The 25,090-nt window shown below is 45.4% G+C and overlaps 1 protein-coding gene across 2 annotated transcripts in view; it reads left to right on the top strand.

Moving 5' to 3' along the window:
- EFHC1 (EF-hand domain containing 1) overlaps positions 1-25,090 on the top strand; it is a 297,382-nt gene that overhangs the window by 65,095 nt on the left and 207,197 nt on the right. For both annotated transcript variants that reach the window (XM_078647587.1, XM_078647586.1), the window contains exon 5: positions 8,230-8,422. In XM_078647587.1, the coding sequence (XP_078503713.1) occupies positions 8,230-8,422 (193 nt within the window). The remainder of the gene's footprint in view (positions 1-8,229; positions 8,423-25,090) is intronic.

Genomic DNA, 25,090 nt, shown 5'->3' with positions numbered 1-25,090 from the left:
TGCGTACCTGTCAATGCATAAACCCTCCCCCTCCCCCCACTCCAAATACATCTTGGATAACACTAATCGAGCCATCCTACAGGTGTAATCTCGCTTCGGGCTAGAGAACCTGGATTTCTACAGATTTTTGAAGTTAAGAGTCCAGATATCGAAATACCAAGGTCTTAAAAATAATTCCTCCCTCCTGACTCTCATGAATGGTCTGCACAAAGCAGGACATGTGTCCCGGGTGTATAAGTTACTCCTACCCAAATCTTTCAAATCAAGAATGAGCAACATTGGGAGGCGTATCCCTCTGAAAGTAACACCGCATTTGACTGGACCCACATATATCGGTCAACGTTCATGAACAAGGTATCTCCAATGCTCTCCCAAACTAAGGGGCTGATTAGGATCGCGGTTTTCCCGCATCCTCCGTGCCGGAGGAAGCCACCGCCGGCCCGGAGGATGCGGGAAAACCGCTGCGGAGCCTCCAAAGACCCACTGCCAAATTAGGATGGCGGTGGGTCTGGAATTCCGTCCGCAGCTTCTCCTCCGCGGTCGCCTTCCGACCGCGGCGGAAAAGCTCTAACATGGCTGGCGGTGTCTATCAGACACCGCCAGCCATATTAGGATGGCGTAGAAGAGATGCTTTTCCGCGCCGGGTTCTCCGCCGTGGAAAAGCATATGGATCTTCACTCTGGGGGCCCGTTGCGGGCCCCCTGGGTGAAGGGAGGTGGGGGGGTGCACATGGGGGGTACCTATGGTACCCCCCTGCATTTACATGCAGAAAGCGGCAGGCACCGCACGGTCTCTGCCGCTTTGTGCATGTAAATGCACTGCATGTGTTTTTAACATTGCGGCGGGTGCAGCTTGAAGCCGCACCCGCCGCAATGTTAAATATAGAGGATGTGACCGCCAGGGTGGCGGTCACATCCTAATTGCACAGGAGGGAACGCCACAGCCCATGCGGACGTTCCCTCCTACACAGGGGTCGCGGACGGACTCAAGTCCGTCCGCGATCCTAATCGACCCCTAAGTGTACGGTCATCCATTAGTTTAGTTTAGTTTAGTTTAAAAGAGCTTGTAAAGCGCCTGGTGACGCCTCCCGGCGTGTCCCCGCGCTGTGGAGAGAGTGAGAATTGAGGAGAGAGGAGCCTATCACAGATTAAAAAGGCAAGTCTTCAGTTTCTTCCTAAAGGAGGTCTCATTGCCCTCCAATCTGGTGTCCAAAGGCAGGAGGTTCCAGTGCTTCGCTGCCATCGTGCGGAAGGATCTGCCGCCCATTCTGGCCTTTTTAGGACGGGTAATTGTGAGCAGACCTGTCCCTTGGGATCTGAGGGTTCTGTTGGGTTCGTATAGAGAAGCCAGGTCCGACATATAGGCAGGTGCCTTATTATGGATGATCTTGTGACACCATAGCAGAGCTTTAAAAATGATCCTCTTCTTGATCGGCAGCCAATGGAGAGTTGCCAACGAGGGTCGTGAAGGGGCTCTACGGGGCAGTCTTAATACTAGGCGAGCGGCCGAGTTTTGTAGGACCTGTAATTTTTTTATATTTTTCTCTGAAGTGCCCAAGAGTAAAACATTCCCGTAATCAATCCGGGAAGTTATAAGTGCCTGCGTCATAGTCCGTCTGGAGTTGAGAGGCAACAAGTCCAGAGTGCGGTTGAGTGTCTTCATCACTCCGAAGCACTTGCCTACAGTTCTCTTTATATGGCTATCAAAAGATAGCTTATTGTCCACCCAGACTCCTAGATTCTTTGCCTCCCGACTAGGAGGGGGCAGGGGACCCAGGCAGGTGGGCCACCATTCTTTAGTCCAATTGGTCTCATTGCCTCCAATAATGATGACCTCCGTTTTGGTTCCGTTCAGTTTTAAACAGTGCTCTGTCATCCAAGAGGCCAGCCTGCTCATACAGTTATTAAAGTTGTCAGCTTCCCTGGAGGGGGCTTGCGTCAAAGATATTAAGAGTTGCGTATCGTCGGCGTAAGAGACAAGCTCCACGCCGAACGATTGCACCACCTCTGCCAGGGGGGCCATGTATAGATTAAACAGGGTGGGACTCAGGGCCGAGCCCTGAGGCACCCCCTGTTCAAGCACTACGCTGTCTGAGAGGGACGTCCCTCTTTGGACTTGGAAACTTCTATCGATCAAAAAGGCTTTCAGCCACCCCAGTGCCTTGTTGGTTACTCCGGCTTTGTTTAGACACTGTAGCAAGATGGAATGTGCTACAGTGTCAAACGCGCCACTGAGGTCGAGCATGATGAGGGCCATGGTCTTGCCCTCATCTGCTCCCTCTCGTAGGGTTTCAGTGGCCCTAAGGAGAGCCGTTTCCGTTGAAAAATTGGATCTGAAACCCGACTGGGATTTGTGGAAGACATCATGTTCTTCAAGGTGTTCCATGAGTTGGATGTTGGCAATTTTCTCGGCTAACTTAGCTAAGTACGGTAGCAGAGAAATTGGCCGGAGGTTGTCCATAATATCTTGGCTGACATTCGGCTTTTTTTTGATCGGTAGTACAACTGCCTGTTTCCAATCCGCCGGCAGGCAAGCTGTAGAGAATGAGATCTGGAGTAGATGTCTGTAATAAGGTTCTAAAGCAGGGAAGGCTTCAGCTAAAATTTTCGGAGGCGCCGGGTCTCGGGGAGAGCCCGATTTGATTTTATTACACATAGAGTAGAGCCTACTTGACCACAGCGAAACTCCATAAACGTAACTTCACCCAAGAATACATGTGCTGGAATTGTAATGAACAAACAGCTGACTTAGCACATATGCTCTTTGACTGCTCCAAACTCCGTACTTATTGGAACTCTATTTTTGCCTTCATGGAAAAGATCTTACATATCTCCCCTACACGTGAATTCACATACATTCTTCTAGGCCCATTATATCCTCAAATAAAAATGCAGCAGATAAGAGATCTACTTGATCTCATGTTAACACTAGCCTGCAAACTCATCCTTACTAACTGGAAGAACTTCAACATAGTCTTCCACATGTGGCGCAATTGGCTCACATTCCTAAGAGGTGCAGATAATACCTCCATACAATGTTCCCCTGGCGCCCATCATATAGACCAACATGGCACTCTCTAGATACTGCTACAAGCAACTTTAAACCTCCATACCTGCTAGGTTATAGATGCTAGACCACTCTAGCCTCATTAAATTCGGCATATGATGGGCTCTCCTCTACTTCCTCAATTAATTAAACTAATCAACTGTACCTTCAAATCCACATCTAACGCTCATGCTACACTGACATACACTGAAATACCAGCCCTAGTAATGACAGTTTATTCTGTCGTGCATCTTGGTACTAATACTTGCTATACATATAGATCCCGTGTTGATGTGCTCTGGAACGGCAACTACAGACTCTATGCAATGATTACTCATCTATTCGCCATCTCTAGTCATAGGATGTCTATATACTAACCCATGCTTAGCAGATATATACTATACTGAAGCAAATGTTATGCACCTCATGTACACCTCCTTGCCTTCTGTACCCACTCTCATGGTGCCTTAAATATGGTTTACTCAGAAATGTGACTATATACAGACAAGCACTGTCTTTGCATTAATTGATTTTATGCAATGTCCTTTTGTTTGCATTTTATACAATACTCAGTAAAAACTATTTAACACAAGCATTTACAATGCAATAGGTCTCGCAGCATTAAAGTTTGAGTTATTGGCATTGTGTATGACAATGCCAATAGTTATAACTTTTGCAAATGTGACACCTATAGCATTTGTAATGCAATAAGTGTTGTATTTACGTGACTTAGATGTATTGATATTACAAATAACAATGGCTTTTATTTTATTTTAATAATTAATATTTAAATAAAAGTTATTGTAATTGAGTCGGTGGAATGGTGAAGTGGGTGGGGCAGCAAGTTGAAGTGGAGAGAAAGGAGGGTGAAGTTGGGAGAGAGGAAGGTGAGACAGAGAAAAAAGGGTGAGGTGTGGAGAGTAGAAAAGATAAAGCCCATAGGAACCAGGCCTGGGTACAGGGAGGTGCATCCTACATGAGGGACTTCGAGAGAGTGACTGGCTTTTGAACAGAAACATCTCCGCATCTCCCTGGAATCACCTAATCTAGGCACTACTTTGATAGGGAGATAGTGCCCCTAAACTTACCTGAAAGACCACTGGGCCATGGGTTTCTGCACCAGTCCAGGTTGGGGGGCGTGGGGTTGGGGAGTGAGGGGGTTCAGCATAGACAATCAGTGGACCAGGGTTGCAGGCCGCTCCTCCTACCACTCGGTGCGCCCCTCATGCCATGCAATCCGACGTGTTTGGTGTTCTTTATCTCAAACGACTGCAGTCAGTAACAGAGCAGTCGCTCACAATTCAGGCAGGGGTTTTCTCTTTGTCGGCAGGCGTCACACCATCTAGTACACAGGTGAGACCTCAGAGATCGGCGCGCCGCTCCTACCTTGACCATCTGCTGCGCTGGCCCCTCTTCCAGAGCTCCGCTGCAGTTCTTTAAGCAGCTAGTGTCCTGACCCTCATGAGCGCCAGGGCTGGCAGTCTCCACAGAGTCCGAGGTCATCTAGCCACTCGGGCTGCCTCTGCTTGCGGCGGTGATTTCTCCCCTGGGGCTTCGGCATCTCAGAGCAAAGTCCGCTGCAGGCCAGCAGCCTGGCTGTACCTCCTTCTGCCGCACAGCCACACTAGTGGCCGGCGCTCTGATGCATTTGTGTTCTCTTATCAGCTGCCAGTATGTACACAACCCGGGTCCGGTTGGTGACCCGGTTTCACTCTAGGCCCCCATTCCGCATAAGCCCAAGCACACGGCCACGTGCCCTCCTCTGGGGCTCCAACGACCTCCCTCTTCAGGTAGCTGCTCAGCCACACAGCACCTCACTTCTTCCGGGATAGACTTTTCTAATATGGCCTTGATAGGACTAGAACCTCCTTTAAGATCAGGATGGAGCAGGATGGCAGCGTGGTGTGAAGGCGCTGCTCTGTAGCACATCTACTACGCCATCTTGCATAGTCACGCCCCCTTCAAATGAACCCTATGATGTTTGGGATGGTAGGGCATGGGCAAGGAGGAAATTCTTTTTTACATTAATTGTTCTAAAAGAAAAATTAAATAGAACGGTCAATTGCATACAATTTAAGAATGCACACTTTTCTTAGTGGAAAAATTCTGCATGTGTAAGTGAAATGCAGACATCCAGTAACACCAAGAAACAGTCATATTCACACTCATAACCTTCAACTTAACAGCTAGCAATTCATCCTTCTGGTGCAGTAGTCACATTTCTAAGTGCAACTTGGAATGTCAAGTTTAAGGAATTTTAATTCTTTTAATTCAGTATGTGGAATTTATGTTCCATAAAGACTTTTGTGAATTGGTCTAACTGTGTTTAGTTATTTCAGGCTACTAATTAGTCCAATGAAGAATAATTAGGCATGTATATAGATATCCCTAGGCATTCATGATACATTATGTAATTGTCTAGCATGGCTCAATCTACCTCACCTGTTCTGTATCACTGACACACATAGTGATTTGATTGTAGCTTCCCTCCGCCCCTCACTCATGAAACCCAACAATTTTCATGCGGACACACTGTAAACATACACCCAAGCAGTCATGCATAAAAGGCTGGGTATTCTTCTACCGTATTGTCCAAGGGCCTGATTACAATCTTGGCAAACAGGGTTACTCCCATGGGCGTCCACAGGGAGGGGCAAGGAGGGGCGCTTGCCCCCCCCTGGATCGCTTGTCCGTCCGGTGCGGACGTACTGGGGGTGATGTGGATGGTGCGGCCGGGTGGCAGCAGCAATGCGGGCGGCCGGGCGCCATTATTTTTTGGATACATGGATACAGCAAACTACCGTGTCATGTTGCATTAGCAAAGGCATCTCTTTTTGTTCTGGAAGTTCTGTAATGATGATCTGTCTACTTAGGAAGCTAATTTCACTTGCATCCGGAACTATTTTCCACAACGGCTAATTCTGGATTTCGGAAATGATCGTCCAAAACGACATGCTGTTTCCATTTTTGGACTAAGCCCATGTAGGCCTGAAATATTACCCATAATCTCAGCATCTACATAGGAAACAAGACTGATAAGTGCCTGGCGGATTCTCTTGTATGGACGTAGCACATGGTTTTTAACTCAAAAGTTCTCTGAAAACTCATGATGTTCATTTGTCAAAATGTCCTAAAATGTGGTCAGCTGCCAAGCTGCCCCATGTGAAGTGCAACACTTTCGGCCATTGCTACCTTCTGAGTCAACTATACTTTTCAATTATGTTTGCCAGGATGTTTTAAGGATCATCATCCTGGGATTCCACGTCGACCAATATCTTTGTGTAACTGGCCATGGCATTACTTGTGAGAACTCAGTGGCTGCTCAAAGTCTTATATGGATTTAAGAGCTGAACGTGATCTCTTTCATTTCACTCTAAGGCATACACTACCTCAAGATTGAGGGGACTCTAATAAAAGTAGATTCCAGCTGACAGATGTACAAATATGAACGATGATAAAGAAGTCACATATTTACGCACATCTACAATATGTGATAAAGAAAAGTAAGACGACATCATCTTAAAATCGACTGTGTACAATTTCTGTCAGCAGTAAGAGTAACACGCAAACTAAGGTGAAAAAAACACTCAAACTAACATATCTTTAAGCATATAAGGGGCATATTAACAAGGGATTTATCTCTGCTTTTTTGGCTTTAAAAGCCAAAAAAGTGGAGATAAAATGATCTCCCTATCAACAACAGGGTGCTAACATGCAAAATTGCATGTTAGCACCCTTTTTCTCTACGCTTCCCTTTGCATCTCTATGAGATGCAAAGGGGGCGTAACAAGCTTCACGCCAACCGTCTTAGAGATAAAAAAGCAGCGCTAACCACGGTTAGCGCTGCTTTTTAAAGCCTGCTAATTTTAAGACTTAGGCATACCTGTAATAGGAGGTGGATTAAGTGACTTCAACCACAGTCACTATCACCAAGGTTATCGCAGTTTTTCATTGAATATTGCTGGAGATCCAGCATTATTCAATGTAAAACAGTGATATTCCTGCTATCACTGTTTTTTTTACCGCCATGGCGCTCAGTGTAGATAATACTGCGCTACCATGGCGATTATCGCCAGGGATAGCCGGCGATATATTTTTTAATGCTAACAGCGGTCAGTGATAATTTTTGCTACCGCTTGTTAATATGCCCCTAAATGATTAAACTCTACCATCGTGGAAACTTTAGAACATGTTATGTTGTTCTTCCCAAAATATAGAAATCCGCAAAAGAAATGTCTGATAACAGATCTGCGTACCACCCCTCCCAGCGCCTTGAGACCCTCACGGGCAAGTAGTGCACTTACAATTCCCTGATTGATTGATTTTTTGTAACACTGGCACTCCTGCAGCCCAGTAACACACTGGGCTGCAGGAGTGCGATGTTACCAAAAATAATGTCTGAACAACTTACCGACCATCTTGAAGAATCCGATGCTCTGGACTCTCCTCTGTGAGTTTCTGTCCAAGTAGATAGATGGTATCAGTCATGGCTTTGGTACTTAACGAGTTGCTTCATTAATATTGTTTGAGACAATGTGGCTTAGCAAGGCTGATCGTACTAGCTCTTGAATTTGACACAATCGTCCACTGTATCATCATTGAAAGGTTTGCTGATGTGGATCTCTCTAGAACCACATCAACCTGATTTAGAATTGTTTTGTTTTTTTCGGCCATTTTTAGTTTTTTCCTCTGTTTCATTGTAGTTGCCAGGTTAACTGCGGTGGTGCCTCACAAGATTTTTCTCTTCCCCCTATGGGTTTCTTAGTTTATTTAAGCACTTTGTCTTATTAGATTTTTCATGTATTTATTTAATACTTGTGCTCAATCAATCATGTCGGAGGATGGTGATGAAGTTAAAATTTTGCCCCCCCCCCCCTGGAAAAATTTCTGCGGACGCCCATGGTTACTCCGTCACAATCATGACGGATATTCCGTCCTCAAAATTGCAATTCCATTATGTCCTATGGACCTCGTAATATGGCGGACGGGATATCCGTCACGTTTGTAACGGAGTATCCCATCCACCAAGATTGTAATCCGGCCCCAAGACAGTTGTGTGTGGCTGCACCAGATATGAAGCACTTTGCAAATGTTACATTTGAGTACAACAATATATATATTATGGCAGACATACTTACTTGTCTGACTAGTTTTACTTCAATACATTCAATGCTTCCTTTACAGGTGCTTCGCTTTTATGCCATTTGGGATGACACGGACGCTTTGTATGGAGAGGAGCTTCCTGTAATCATTCACTACTACCTCTGCGATGACACAGTGGAAATTCGTGAGGTTCACGAGCGGAATGATGGACGAGACCCTTTCCCTGTACTGTTGAAGCGACAGCACTTACCAAAGTGTCTTAAAGATCTAAAAGGTGAGTGAGTTTACTTCTCAAATAAATGTTTTATATTTTTGTTAAAGTTCTGTAAAAGCAAACATGGCTCTCGGGATTGTGCAAAAAACTGTAACATTCTTTTAATGCAAAAATATCCAGCAAAGATTCAAAATAAAGCAAGACTCTTGACGTTTCAACAGACCAGACCTTCGTGCAGGGGCGGCTCCTCCGCAATGGTGGAGGAGCGTCGCCCCACTGGCTCCGAGCCAGCAGGTGAAAAAGAAAAACGATTACCTGAATAGTTTTATGTTTCATTTGCCAGCTCTGAACTGGCGCATTCAGGGAGGGGCAGTACAAAGGCATGGGAGGGGGAGGAGAAGTGTTATGTGCACTCTCTAAGTGCGCATATGTGTTTGGCCGGCCAAACACACGCGCACTTAGGGTTCTCCAACCCGGCTGCATTGAACAGCCAGGCTGGAGGAACCCCATAGCCTCCCTGATCTAAGTGGAGCGTGTTTTCAGCCCGCTCAGACCAATCCCCGTGGTGCTCTCATAGCATGTGAGCAGCGTGGGGAATGTATGCTGGTAGCCTAGGACTAGGAAGAGAACACTGAGGCGCTACACGAGAGGCGGATGCAGTTCCAGGTAAGTGTTCATTTTAATTTTTATTATTAAACTCCGCCCCCAGTGTTCCCCCTCCCATGCCCCCCCCCCCCCACACCCACTCCACCAGCTTCACCACCTCTCAATTGTGTCAGCCGCCACTGGTCATCTGGAGCTGTTCACACATTTTAGAGTTACATCTTTACACTCTTCTCAATGCAGTGAAGGGAAATGGGAACATGTGATAAAAAAGAAACTTGAAGGCAAGTACTAATAAGAAGGTGAAAGGATTATCTTATGGGGAGAGTGCGAGAAGACCTTGCAAAACTGATTGAGCTAATATCAACAAGAGCGGACTAACGTTTTTTTAAATCTTCTCTTTGTTGTGCCAATTTCAAAACTAGGCTATGCTTTGCAAGAATAATTCACAGAAATGTGCAGTGTGCAACATGGAATAACAAAACAAAATGGCATTTAAAACATTTGTTAATGTGCAACTTTACCAAGCTATTAGTGGTCTTCAAGTAAGTGCAAAAACAAAGCCGCAATTGGATATTAGTATGTAGCATTGCGCTTTAAGGCACACATGAGCACTTGCATTTTCATAGTAAACATGTACACATTAAGGCACACAGGCTAGTATGGAAGCATAAATATGTATGTATCAAAGTAAACCAACTGTGTATGAAAGGAAGAACAAGCACTGGCAAAGGCAGTAGGCCTGCCCTTTACAGTGTGTTTAATTGTTTTGTAAATGCAGTAAGATAATGAGAATCTAGATAATTGTACCAGGATTTATCAATGTTTTATTTGTAAAATGTTCTCTTTTTTAAGTTTTTGTTGTTTGTAAGTGCAAAAAGTAGCATTGTTATTTTAAATGTATTGTTGATATCTAGTAAATTACACAACTGATTAAATACAGAATATTTTTGTAAATGTCAATAGTGCAAAAAGCAAAAATGTGTTAGCTGTTTTAATTATTTTTGTAAAGTGAGAATTGTGTTTCTAGTAAAGGAGTAGACTAGGTAGACGAGACAGAAAGACAGCCAGAGGAGTCAAAGAGACAGATAGATAGATGAAACAGATGGAGACAGATATAAACAGACACATAGGTGACACAAATCAACAACACATAGGCAGAGGCTAACAAAAATGGAAACATAAATATGAAGACAGATAGAAAAAGACAGAACAAAACAGAGACAGATAGATCAAGCGCGATAGACAAAGAAATAGAGATAGATCACAGAATATAGAGAGAGAGAGGGCTGTACATAGAGACAAATGCATAGAAATAGAGATAAATACATGGAGATAGAGGCTGATAAATACATATAGTGACAGAAATAGATCCAAAGATGGAGACATGCAGAAATGGACAGGGAAAAGGTAGATAGTTCAAATATGATTGAAAAAAGCTAGAGGCAGAGACAAAGAAAGCAATATAGAGATAGAGCGAGGCACATATATAGTAACAGATGGCTAGAAATTGGGACATATAGGAAGGGATAGCGACAGATAAATATGAGACAGAAAGAGATAGACAAAGACAGATAAAGATAGCCAGAAGCTGACAGAAATGGATAGAAACGGTCATGCTGATAGATATAGTCAGAGGCAGATAGACATCTATCTATTTATTGACAGGTAGAGCCAAATAAAGTTAGAGAGGGTGCAGGCAGATAGAGACTGCTAGAGATGGAGACAGATGGAAAGCAGCCAAAATAGATAAATACAGATCGATAAAGACAGGAGGAGAAAGATAGAGACACGCAGAGGGAAATAGAGATGGTTTGAGACAGACAGGAAGAGATAGACAAAGATAAATGTATTCTTATTCTCCAAGATCCAAGATCGCGGAGGTGTAGAAGCCCTTCCATGGAGTTTTGCTGGGCATCTCATCCCCTGGGCCTCTGAACCAGCATAGAACAGCTGTAGGCAAGCACATTGCCCCGTCTCTCCCTCTGCCTACCTGGGGTCGTGGTTCTGTCCTTTTTGCTTGAGATATGTGACATCCAGGGCCCGATTCACAAACTACATTTTGTAGTAGATAAACTAGTACTACAGTTGTACTACTTACTTATTACAAAATGCACTTAACAAACCTACAACTTTAAATATCCACCTCCACCTCTCCTACCTTTTCAGTTTGTAAATCCTCTCACATGTACTAGGTGTGCAAGAGACCAGGGTCAAAGGCTGCAAAAAGGGGCATACTAAATGGGAAACGTTTAAGGAGGGGGTTACAAAAGGTTAGGGAGAGAGCAATATAGTGAGGGACATGCACCCACCTACATAAGCGTAAGCCCATTGCTATTCACAAACTGCACTTCTAGAGTTACTACAGCCAAAAAATAGCCACACAATAGTACATGTACTCCTGCACAGAGCCTATCACCACACATGTCCAACCACTGATACTGATACACCCTTCCAAAGAAAATAATTGAGGTAAGGACAAATGGACATAGACTCATGCAGATAGACACAGTAAGATATTGAGACAGAGACAAAGAAGATGGGGAAGATTGCAACATATTGCTAGTGACATGAAATGAAATGAAAATAAATTTATAACGCGCAGAACTTAGCCCAATGGGCATCAAGGCGCCTAACATAATATATTGCATAACCATACATAGATTAATAATAGGCTTTCTCAAAATACCAGGTCTTGAGAGCTCTCTTAAAGAGGGGCAGGGATGAAAGGGCCTTGAGCTCGCAGGGGAGAGCATTCCATAGTCGAGGGGCCACTGATGCAAAGGCTCTACCTCCCCATCTTGTCTTTTTTGTGCGGGGGATAACCAGAAGATTCAGTTGAGATGATCTGAGACATCTGCTGGGTATATAATTGGAAAGCAGAGATCCCAGTCCATCGGTCAGTCCTGCTGTAAGGGCCTTATGGACTAGGCAAGTAATTTTAAAAGAAATGCGTTGCTCAATGGGTAACCAATGAAGATTCTTCCTGGCTACCGTGGCGGAGGCGGAGCAAGGGAGGTCCAGAACAAATCTCGCTGCTGCATTCTGTGTTACTTGCAGGCGATGTACCAGTCCCTTGTTAATCTCAGTATAAAGCGCATTGCAATAATCTAATCGAGATCCAACCAATGCCACCACTGTTTGTTTTCTTGCCTGCGGGGATAAGTAGTGGGCAATTCTGCGTAGGATTTTTAGAACTCCCCAGCAGGTAGCAACAGTTCTATTGATCTGTAGGCTCATGGCCAGCTCGATGTCAAAGATGACCCCCAGGTTTCTAGCTGACTGTGAGGGGGTCGGGCAGGTTCCCAGTGATGTCGGCCACCATTCACTCGACCAGGCGTCCCTGTCCTTTCCGAAAATCAGCACCTCGGTCTTATCGCCATTCAGCTTCAAGGAATTGACCGTCATCCAATCGGCAACTGATTGCATGCAACTCCTGAAGCTGAACGCTGTGATGCTGACAGACCGTGACAGGGACACCATGATCTGAGTGTCGTCTGCATACGACACTACCTCCATCCCCAGAGATCTTACTAGTCTAGCAAGTGGGGCCACATATATGTTGAATAGGGTCGGACTTAAAGCCGACCCTTGTGGCACCCCACATTGCAACGACTTTACAGGGGAGAGGTATTTGCCCATTTGGACCCTCTGCTCCCTAAGCTCCAAGAAGGAGGATAGAAGGTTAAGGGCGCGCCCCTCCACCCCCAGCTCCCTCAGTCGAGATGTTAAGACTGCGGGAGAAAGGGTGTCGAATGCAGCGGTCAGATCCAATAAGACCAACATCGTGGTCTGTCCTTTGTCTACCTTCATCCTGATGTTGTTGGTCACAACAGTGAGTCCCGACTCAGTGCTGTGTAGTTTCCTGAACCCATGTTGAGTCTGATCAAGGAATCCAGAGGAGTCCATGAAGGTAGACAGATGATGGTTCAGGTGCATCTCGAGCATTTTGGCTGGGGCAGGTAGTAGAGAAATCGGTCTAAAGTTTTTTAGCACCGCAGGATCCAAGGAGGGTTTCTTAAGTAATGGCCTGACAATGGCCCTCTTCCAGGCCGAGGGGAATACCCTGTGCTCTAAAGCACTATTCATGACCTCCAGGATATGGGGAAGGAAGGTGTCCCTGCATTCCTTCAGAGTCTTAAGCGGACATGGATCTAAGGGGGAGGAGGACTTCGTCTTATTCAACAGGAGGTTAAGATTTTCAAGAGTGACAGGAGGGAAATTGGTAAGGGTCTTATCAGGATCCTTTGACCATGTTTCTAAAATAGACAAATCAGTGGCTATATGTGTTCCCAGAAGCTTCCTCTGTCCTTCCAATTGCTTGGAGATGTCTACAATTTTCGTATAAAAGAAGCTTGAGATGTTGTCACAAAGCTCCTGGGAGCCTATTATAGGATCAGGTGCCTGCAATGAACAGAGGGAATCTACGATTTTGAAGAGTTCCCTAGATGATGTCAAGGATGTGGTAATGTTGGAGAAGTGGTCTTGTTTGGTTTTAATGACTGAGGCCTTATATATCTTTAGTGTACTTTTGTACAGCTCTCTATCCTTAATGTCCCATGTCCTCCTCCACTTTCTTTCCTGTCTTCTACATCCTTGTCTCATCAACCTAAGTTGCTCTCCAAACCACGGGGCAGAAGGTTTACGCCTCGCAGCATACCTAGGGGTGGCAGGAGATAAGATATCCACAGCCCCAGCGATGCAGTTGGCTAGTTCCGAAGCAGCCTTCTCTGGGTCTGGAGTCAGGGAAAGGGTACCAAAAAACGGGGCAAGGGAGTCATTGGAGATATTTTTGTAGTTTCGCCTACATTCTCTTGTAGAATGCTCTTTCATAGAAAGCTCTGTACTAGAGGTGGTAAGTACAATAGGTACTGCTAGATGGTCAGTCCACACTAGCTGTTCAGGTTCGCCTGCCATAATCCTGGAGTCATTAGAGAAAATTGCATCCAGAGTGTGGCCTGCTCTATGTGTGGGTTCCTTGACCAACTGTGTGAAACCGCAGGCATCTAGAGGATCAATCAGAGATATAGTATCTTTAGAAGTGATGTCCTCTAGATGAAAGTTAAGGTCCCCTAGAATGGTGAAATGCGGTTTGCCTGCATAAGGTTCTAGTAGTCTAAACAGGTCACTGCTGAACTGTGATCTCAGCCCAGGGGGCCTATACATCAGAATCCCTGAAAATGACGAGGATGGTGATGATGAAATGCAGAAGTGAAGGGCTTCAAAGGGGTCTGATAGTTTTGACAAAGCATTAGTTCTGCAGGTGATATGGGACCGGTGTAGGATAGCTAGGCCTCCACCTCTACGCTTACCTCTGTCTAATCTCTGTAAAGCATAGTTCTCTGGGATGGCTAGGAGGAGATCATGTCCTGATGTGTCTGTGGCCCAAGTCTCTGTAATAAACACCCATGCTGGATTCCTAGCTATCACGAAATCGTGAAAGTAGATGTTATTTTTGATGATGGAACGTCCGTTGATTAAATAGCCTTTCTCAACAGTGGCCTCATTACGCAGTTGGCGAGTAGACTGAGCATTGTTATTAAAATCGTGGGTAGTGGATAAGTTAGACCTACATATACCACATGAATATCCTTCTCGTAGAGCTTCCGGGGTATGCCTTTGATGACAGGAGTGCGAGCTGGGTTTCATAGCAAGCAAATCTTTGATGGTATATGAATGAGTTACCTTGGTGGAGAACTCTGGATTCCCCTTACTCAACCCGTACTGCAGCACGTCCTCAGCGCGGACGGGCGCAGATGGGCTGGACTCTGGCTTGACTCCGGCGCGAATGCGGCGCGCCCGCTGAACGCGTCCGCTGCGCGGGGTCATGGCCAGATGGTTTTATACAGGTGACTCACCCAAGATGGCCGCCGTAATCACTTCCACCCGAGTCCCAGTAATCCCAGCCCTAAAATCAGCCGAAAACTCTGGGGGTAGGCAGCGTCAGCTAGGTAGGTAAGTGTAAAGTGCAAATGCAATTTTTAAAATTAAATCAACACCCTTCAATCGGTAAGATTAAAGCGTCGCAATTTAAAAACGGCGCGCTGGAGATAGGGGGGAGTGGACACACAGGGCAAGTGCTGGCAGTACAATGATAGTTTCAGGTTAAAAAAACGAGCGCCCGGCTCAAGCCTCAGACATGTAGAAAGAGAGACAGATAGAAACCAAAATAGAAATAGACCAAGATATATGAAGGCAGGAAGACAGAGCTAGAAACAGATAGAGACAGAGAGGAACAGTTGGAGATAGACACAAAAATATAAAGACAGATTGACAGAAAAATAGAGATAGGTAGAACTTGATAGAGAAGAGAGAGATGGAAAAAAGAGAGACAATTTTATATATAAACAGGTAGACATAGAGACAGAGAGTTAGATAGAGACGGATAGATAGCAATAGGCCCAGATAGGGACAGAGACATACAGAGGTAATAGAGAAAGGCAAAATAATACAGAGGCAGTAGGTAGAGACGGAGAGAGATAGAGACAAGTCGAGATACATACATATAGAGGCAGATAATTAGAGACAGAGATAGATAGAGAAACACAGAGGCAGATAGAAGCTTGCAGAGATAGCCAGGTAGACAGATAGCAAAAGACAGTTACAGATATAGACAGCTACAGAGAAATAGCCAGAGATATATAGAAATACAGACAGACAGGTAGAAATAGAGACAGATAAAAACAGAGATAGAATCAGATAGCGGAGGCAGATGAGCAAGAGATTGTGAGGTATATCATTATAGGCAGAGAGACAGATACGTAGAGATGGAGACTGATTGTAATAGAGACAGAAACAGAATGAGATAGGCAGAAAGGTATGTAAGAGATGGAGACAGGTATTTTGAGACAGAGAGAGAGGCAGCCATACATAGACAGATAACGAGTGACATCAAGGTTGTCAAATCTAGAGAAATCAAAACTTACAGTAGCTAATAAAACACTCATGGGTCAGGCATACAATTAAATGTTGTTTTAATTATAGAGAATTGAGAGAGCACTATGTTATCAAAGAAATATCGTCTAAAAAAATGAATTCCAATAGCACCTGCTTAGCAAAACATTTGAATGCAGGTTGAAAACAAAATACAAGTTTAACAGCAAACAACGGCATAATAAACTCCATGCCCACCAGTTATTAAAATATGATTCTCACATGCAATGGCAAAATGTTGTAGCACAAGTTAAGTAACACGGAAATTAACAAACGACTGTCCTGTTGACAAATGAGAAATAAAGCCGGCACTGCATAGATAGCGTATGGCTAACAAAGACTGACCTATTTGTACATTGTATTGTAGCTGTGGAAACTGACACAACTTTTGATTGACAGTCAAACTAATCAATGGCAAAAGATGGCTGGCACAAATCCTATTATTCCTGTGTATGACTTTTATTATGCATTTGTTTGAAAAAACAGAGGCTATTAGACCATTAAAGCTGCCTTAAGGCCATACCTAATAAGAATGGCAAGAATAGCAAGAATAGATAGATCCATCTGACATACTCTGAGTCCATTGGAAACGCCTCCATACTTTATGTGAACTGTGGTAAATCTACATATGTAAATCTAACTGGAGAACCTTTCCAACACACGTCTGATATTCAATACAAAACAATGGAAGATACCTTCCAATACCTGGGTATGCATGTCTCATGTGATCCCCGTACAACCTGGAACAAAAATATACTGCCTATCCAGCAATGTACACATAGAGACTTTGAATCTTGCCACTTAGCATGGTGGGGAGGGTGGCATTATATAAAATGGTGGTTCTCCTCTGTTCCCACATGGTCTACAAAAAACACCCATTTGTTGTCCCGCCTACATTCTTCCAGGACCTCCAGGCTTTGGTGACCCGCTTTATTGGGGCAGGTAAAACACCTATAGGCTCATTTTCTAAGTGCATGTTGCCAACACTCACGGGGGCTTGGGACTCCCAGATCTCTGCCTTTATTACTGGGCAGCTCAAATGATAAAAATAGGGAGGGGACTAGCTCTTTGGAGACCGATAGGACTCCTGTTGGTGTCTGGAGCTGAATACCCTTGAAATGGCTAGTGGGCATATTATCAAGGACCGGTGTTAAAATTATCGCCGTTTTAGCGGCAGGAAACTGCCGCTAAAACGGCGATAATGGGCTTGATAATAAGCCCTTGTTAATTCCCATAGAAGCCCATATTAACACAAGAACATGGGCTTCTATGGGAATTAACAAGGGCGTATTATCAAGCCCATTATCGCCGTTTTATCGGCAGTTTCCTGCTGATAAAACGGCGATAATTATAACACCAGTCCTTGATAATATGCCCCTCACTTCCCCAGGTCACTAGGCTTCCCTTCCTTGGCGTGCAGAATTCATCACTTTAAATGGTCTTTTTTTTTTCAGAGTTTTATATAGCGCAATCTTGACCCGAAGGTATCAGAGTGCTTTACATGAGCACCAGTTATGTTACCAACGAACTCATTCATTTTTGTTAGGCACCGGGAGATTAAGTGATTTGTCCAGAATCACAGGATGTTGAGCGTCATTACAGAGACGCGAACCCGGTTCACCAGCTTCGAGGTCAACCGCTCTTGCCGTAAGGCTACGTTCTCTCCCCTGTAAGGCTACATACTCTCCCCTGAGAGATCTGAGAGGATCCCAGCACAAGCACACCTATGGGCAGGGAAATGGTTGAAACAAGTTGCATGCTTACAGCACTTCCCCCAGTAGAACTTTCTAGCCAACCCATCTGTGTGACATATGGGACCATGATCACATCCATACATTTGACCACCTTTCAGCAGAGTTTGAACTCCACAGATCCCAATTCCTCAGATACCTTCAACTGCACTACGTCCTAGATGCGTACTGTAAAGCGTGATGTACCAGAAAAATCCCCTACAGGCCAAACTGACAATGGATGCAAGAGGGGTATCTCAAGAATATACTGATCCTTTCTGATAAATGGCCCTGACCCTCTCCCCCCGCCAAGGTTAATGAGAGGCTTGGGAACGGGAGGTTGGGAGGTGGGAGATGATGAATGGCAGGAGGCCCAGATAGCTGCCCGGACAGAGACCATCCACTCAAACATGCAACTGATTCAGTTTAATTATTTTCATATGGTATAATACAGCCCTAGCAGACTGTGGAAAATGGTGAGGGCACGCAATCCAGAGTGCCTAAGGTGCCATGCCACAGAAGGGTCTTTATACCATACAATCTGGTCTTGGTCACTGGCGGTGGGTGTACGCCTTTCTTGCTGAGGTGTTACAGTTCCATATGGTCATGGATCCCAAGGCAGCCCTATTAGGGATAACGGGTTGGAGACAAATGCTCAACTAACTTTGGCTGGAATGGGCTTTCTAATAGCCATGTGGGACATTGCCAGATATTGGTAGCAGGTGGAACCTCCTTCTCTGTAGGAATGGATGAGCGGTATGATTTTTTGTGCAAGGGCTGTAAGGTTGGTTTACAAATGGAGGGTCTGTGAATGCACATTTGATAGAGTCTGTGGATTTCACAAGAGGACATAAAATAGGGATGCTGACCATATTAAGGTATGTATGTATGTTTAATTACAACATTTCTATCTATTTCATACTCTGTATGCTTGGGCATTTGTGCAGTCTATTGTGTTTGGTGCCATTGCCCATAGTTATTGTTCTTCATTGTGTGTATTTCATGTTCTAAAATAAATAAATGAATTATACAAAAAATAGTTCCATCTGCAAGATCTTGAAACTGCAGGCATGTTCACTGTTAAAAGTGTTTGGAAAGAAATCTTTTAAAATCTGGTGCCACGAACGGACAGCAGAAAACATGATAGCCCTCAAGAACGTCACTCGCGAACACCACCAGCTGATCCGCACCACCAAAAGGACATCGTTCAAAGAGCGGCTGGACAATAACACCCACAACAGCAAGGAACTCTTCAGCATCGTAAAAGAGCTCTCCAACCCCAACGCCAGCAACAACGACATCACACCATCACAAGACCTCTGCAACTCCCTCACCACGTTCTTCTACCGCAAGATCGCAGATATACACAACAGCTTTGATGGCCAGACGCCGCCTCCAGTCACCAAACCAACAACCCCCACCACCACCCTAAGCAACTGGACCCCCCATCAGCACAGAAGACATCACCCACGTCATGAACAACATCCACTCCAGCTCTCCCTCCGACCCATGCCCCCACCACATCTACAACAAAGCAGACGCCATCATCGCACCCCACCTCCGGAACGTCATAAACAACTCCTTTGCTTCAGCCACCTTCCCAGAGAGCTGGAAGCACGCAGAGATCAACGCCCTTCTGAAAAAACCCACAGCTGACTCTAAAGACCTCAAGAGCTTCCGCCCCATCTCTCTTCTTCCCCTCCCGGCTAAAGTCATCGAGAATACCGTCAACAAACAGCTGACTGCATTCCTCGAGACAAACAACTCGCTCGACCCATCCCAATCCGGATTCCGAGCCAACCACAGAACCAAGACAGCCCTCATCGCAGCCACCGACGACATCAGGACCCTGGGGGGAGACAACCGCACTCATCCTCCTAGACCTCTCAGCCGCCTTTGATACCATCTGCCACCGCACCCTAATAACCCGCCTCTACAACACTGGGATCCAAGGAAAAGCGCTGGACTGGATCACCTCGTTCCTCTCCAACAGAACCCAGAGAGTCCGCCTCCCGCCGTTCCGCTCCACGGCCACCAAGATCATCTGCGGCGTACCCCAAGGCTCCTCGCTCAGCCCAACCCTCTTCAATATCTATATGACCCCCCTCGCCGCCATCGCACGCAAACACAACCTCAACATCATCTCCTACATCGACGACACCCAGCTGATACTCTCCCTCACCAAAGACCCAACCACCGCCAAAACCAACCTCCAGGAAGGAATGAAGGATGTCGCGGAATGAATGAAGCTCAGTCGGCTGAAACTGAACTCAGACAAAACGGAGGTCCTTATCCTCGGACAATCCCCATCCGCCTGGGACGACTCCTGGTGGCCCACAGTGCTGGGCTCCGCACCGTCAGCCACGGACCACGCACGCAACCTGGGATTCATCCTGGACTCCTCGCTCACGATGACCAAACAAGTCAACGCCATCTCATCCTCCTCCTTCAACACCCTGCGGATGCTCCGAAAGATCTTCCGGTGGATCCCCACAGAAACCAGAAAGACGGTCACGCAGGCCCTCGTCACCAGCTGACTGGACTACGGGAACGCCCTTTACGCAGGAACCACAACCAAACTTCAGAAACTACTTCAGCGCATACAGAACGCCTCTGCATGACTCATCCACACATATTGGCCCACCTGAGAAATCTGCACTGGCTCCACGTCAGCAAGAGGATCACGTTCAGGCTCCTCACCCACGCACACAAAGCACTCCACGACATGGGCCCCGAATACCTCAACAACCGACTCTCGTTCTACTCTCTGACCTGCCAGCTCCGCTCTGCCAGCCTCGTCCTCGCAAACGTCTCACGGATCCGCAGAGCCACCACCGGAGGAAGATCGTTCTACTACCTGGCCGCCAAGACATGGAACTCCCTCCCCTCACACCTACGACTGACCCAGGACCATCTCACCTTCAGGAAAGACCTGGCTTTTCGAGCAGTAGCACCCCCCCCCCCCTCTCCCTTCAGCACCTTGAGACCCTCACGGGTGAGTAGCGCGCTCTATAAATGTTTTGATTGATTTGATTGAAATAGGTATCTTTTGAACATAAATTGTAAAGCCTTCGATGTAACGTGAGATCTGATTGAAATATGGAATGTACCCCAAATAGGTTCACAAGGAAAACATATATACAGTGGTAATGCAAAAGGTATGCATGCTCCAAAGAAAGGTTGTGCTTATATAGAGTTAACGGTTAATCTAATAACAAATATTTCCTGAGAACACAGATTCTCAGTACTCAGATACATACAAGAGACATTTCGCTTCTGAAAGCATGCACCCGACCAACAAAATATCAGAAACATAACATAATCTCATGTTACTAACCTAAAAGGATGACATTTTACATCTCTAAAACAGAATTGTAATGTCAAATAGATGTTTGTAGTATGTAATGTGTCCCCATTCTCAGACTGCCTGTCTGAGTGGGTGTCTGGAATGCTGAATTAATGATGTAATGGAAATATTGTAAAATATAAAATATGTTTTGCTATAACACGATATTGAGGACACATGTTGTTGGGATATAATGTTGATTTTTGATTCTGTAAATAATGTACTATGCCTGCGACCTGGCAAAAAGCATAAAAATACCTGTTAAAAAAAGCTTCAATAAGGTCTGAAAAACACATAATCACAGTAATAGTGACATCATTGAATTCCTGCAAAAATCGTCTTTTAAAGAAGGCTGGTAAGAGGATTTCATTTCCAATTGCTCATCTGCCAAGGATGTTACATCTTTGAATTTCCTGTCATACATTTGCACAGAAAGTGCCATAAGGATTTCCTTCCCTACTGCACAACCATGCTCCAGATCTGCTCGGTCTCAAAGAAACATGGCTAAACCCAACCTCAGCACTGGATATCACAACAGCCCGCTGCAAAAATGTTAGGCAAAACCGTCAGCACAAACCTGGAGTTGCCATAAAATTCATAGATACGATCAACTGCATCACCTACATGGACATCCCCACCAGCTACAAGGAACACCTCACAATCAAATTGCACATCACAGCCAACTTGTCTCTGGAGGTAACCACGAACTCGCACCAATTTCGACAGCGACATCACAGACTTTGTCACACCTCTCATCATCAAAGCCAGCATCTTCATCCTGTTTGGAGACCTTAACTTTCACCGAAAAGACTGCACTGACCCAAGCTCTATGTCCCTTCTAGAAAACCTTGGCCTCACCCAGCACGTTTCCGAACTCACCATCTGATAGAGACATCTAGCCACAGATTCCTTAACTTTGAATTCTCCCCAGGCGCCAGTCTGATGCGGAAATGTTTCAGCAGTACCTCTGCGCACCAGGGGCCAGGGTTGTATGGCTCCGCTGTGACGTAAGTCCAGATATGACATCAGTGGAGCCATATAAGTCCCCTCTGGCACGTGAATATCTGTTTGTGGTGCTTCGGAGAGCACTGCGACTCTGAGGAGTACGCCGCCTGTAAGAGGCTGAAGCCTAAGCCCTTGCGGGAACGGAGAATGAAGTTGCTGATGGTGCGGCTCTCTCGATTGGCGTCCAGGCAACTTCGATCTCCTTCCCGCTCTAAAGTTCATACATGGGTCCATTCAAGGACCTGTTCTCGTGGGCGTCACTCGTCCAAGTCGCAGAAATCCCATCAGAAGCGATTGAGGTCACAAAGGTCTTCGGCCTCGCGAAGTTGTGACGCTGTTGCTAGTTCCTTCCGTTCCTTACCGGAGGATGTAGCACAGGAGTCAACCCCAAGCCTCCCTCCTTATCCTTGAGCCCGGGTGGCTATGACCCACATGCAGGCATATTTTCAGGTTCTGCAATCCTTTCTCAGGTCTACACCTCCCCCTGGTGCGCCTTCGGACCCAAGACGGTTGAAGGGAATCTGATCGGGAGCACGCCGGCGAGTTCACTCTTGGCGCCGGTCGAGGACCTCAACTCCGTACCTGGAGTTATTTCGACTGGTGTGTCTTCCCGTTGGGGCGTCAGATGAGGTGGTGGACACGACGTTGCCTCGACGCCTGTCGATGCCAGAGACGCTGCCTATAGCTAATGTAGTTCCTGCACTTCCTCCTTTACAAATTGAGGATGAAGCGAAGCTGGTTATGTTGCTATTTCTCCAGTATTGCAAGAAGACTCTGCAGTCACTGGTGACGTTGACTGCTTAGTTGGTCTTGGTTAACCTCAGGTAGGAGGTTCTTTGGCGACATTTGGTGGAGATAGTAGTCTGCAACCGTCTCCTAATTATGATCTGCTTTCTCCGCCATGAGTGGCGACTGAGGCTAGTGCAACTTTTGCTGAAGCTATTACGAGAGCTGCTGGAATTCTAAAATTGTAGCTTGTGTCTGCGACTTTGTCATCTGATCCATTTTTGGATCTGCTTCATCAGGGTGTCCCAGGTGTTGAACTTTTACTACCTTATGGAGAGTCTCGGTATGACATTCTCCTGGGTACTTGGGCAAGGCCGATGTCAGGCAGCTGTGGATCGTGCCATTTTGCATCATCATCGTCCTGCTCTGGACGACCCTACTTTTCTTTCTCAACACCCTACTGCTAAAGGGTTTGTGGTGCAAACTGCTACAGCTTCGCCAAGTTTGGATGTTTCTCCTTTGCGTCCACCAGGTAGAGTGTCAAGGGGGTTGGAGATGTGTGGCCAGAATATCTTTGCATTGACTAGTTCAGCCTTAAGGTCGTTGAACACACCTAGGTTTTAGGAAGGGCTTCCTATGCTTTGTGGGGCTCTGTCAACCGCCTCCTTCCTTCCCTTTCTGAAGAGGCCAGTGATAATCTCTCTCAGCTTGTGCAGGATAGCCGTGAGCTGGCAAAATCGACGATGGACACAACAGATTCTATTGGCAGAGCTATGGCTCGGTCTACTGCTCTCCGTAGACAGGCTTGGTTGCATGAGTCGAGATTTAATGATAATGTTTGCGAGGGCTTGGAGGAATTGCCTTTTGATGTAGCCTGTTTATTTGACAACCATGCTGATTCTGCAGTACAACACCTCATTGCTGGTCATTTGTAATTTGACCTTATTAGGTCTTTTATGTCTTATTTATCCACAGCTGTGCTTCTTATGTTTAAGGATTATCTCCTCCCTCTGCTATGTCTTGTAGTGTTGAAGTATTACGCACTACTGTTTGCATATAATGAGATTTGTCTCCGGATTTGACTTTTTTACTCTCCAGATGGTATTTATGCTGTCTTGCTGGTTTATTCTTTTGTTTTACTCTGAAGAAAAGCTTAGTCTCAAGATGTCAGACCTCTTATTGGGTATGTGACTTACCCTACGTGGATGTTTGGTTTACTATTGTATACTTTTCTAGTCTATTTCTATGCTATAGATCTCTGATAAGTGCTACTCAAACAAATGATGGACGGAATGCTGAATAAATCATAAATTCACCCCCAGTCCAAGGAGGACCTGGCCTGGCAGTTTGGGCTGGACTGTTCCCAGGAGGCACAGGGTCAATACTGATTTGCATATGGCTGGGTTCAACTGGCATGGCATAGTGAGCAAAGAAACGATGGATTTCGGCCCAGATCTCTGTACTGGGGTGGATGTATGACATTGTTCTGCATTCTGTCCATCAAGTGTTCTTTTTTGCATAGATCTCTGATGTACAGCTTAGTCCTTCTTGGACTTCGTTTTATGTTCTCTTAAGGACTATGGAAGTGAGGCAATAGCCGAACTTTTCCTCTTGTGATACCCACTCGGGGGTTCTGTTACCTTTACACACTTCTGCACTTTTTTTCTTAACCAGTGTATTCAGTGCAGGTTGTTTTATCTTCTTGAGCGGGCTATGTAATTATTGTGAGTGCTTCAATTCTTTGAAGAAATTGAGCAAGTTGGAGTGTTGCTCTACTTCAGAGTATATACTTTGCATTCTTTGGGTATGCTATTTGCCTGTGAGTTCTTCCCTTTGGGTAAAGTAACAGTGTCTAGCTTAGACATAAATATTTCCTCAAATGCAGGCAATCTCTATCCCTGCTCCACTTTATGGTGCAGTAAATTGGCAGATAAAGATTTGTGACGCCCGGGTTGGTCCAACTTGTCTCAAGACCAATGTATATTTGATTGCCAATCATCCATGAAAGTCTTGCAGACTATATTGTTCTTGTTCTGCTATTCCTACATACATGTGGTCAGTTGTTAGTTTTTTACTGGCTAGTTCTCTTTGAAATCTTTTGTAGGACTAGTCCACAGACTCTCCTCCCGTGGGGTATAGGTATTTAATTCAAATTAAAGGAATCTGTGGCTAGATGTCTCTATCAGATATAAAAGTTACTTACCTTCAGTAACACTATATCTCGTAGAGACACAGTCTAGCCGCAGATTCCTTAATGCCCTGCCCATCCTCTCCCCTTTGCGAATTACCTTTGAAGTAAGGGTTATACCCTTTCCATATTGGGTTTATATACCAGTGATTAATATCTCAATCTATGTTGGGGCTAAACAAATCGCTTGACCTGGC

The sequence above is a fragment of the Lissotriton helveticus genome, chromosome 6 (genome assembly GCF_964261635.1).
Source record: "Lissotriton helveticus chromosome 6, aLisHel1.1, whole genome shotgun sequence".
Taxonomy (NCBI): domain Eukaryota; kingdom Metazoa; phylum Chordata; class Amphibia; order Caudata; family Salamandridae; genus Lissotriton; species Lissotriton helveticus.
The sequence above is the reverse complement of the archived record's forward strand: the minus strand, read 5'-3'. Positions and strand labels throughout refer to the sequence as shown.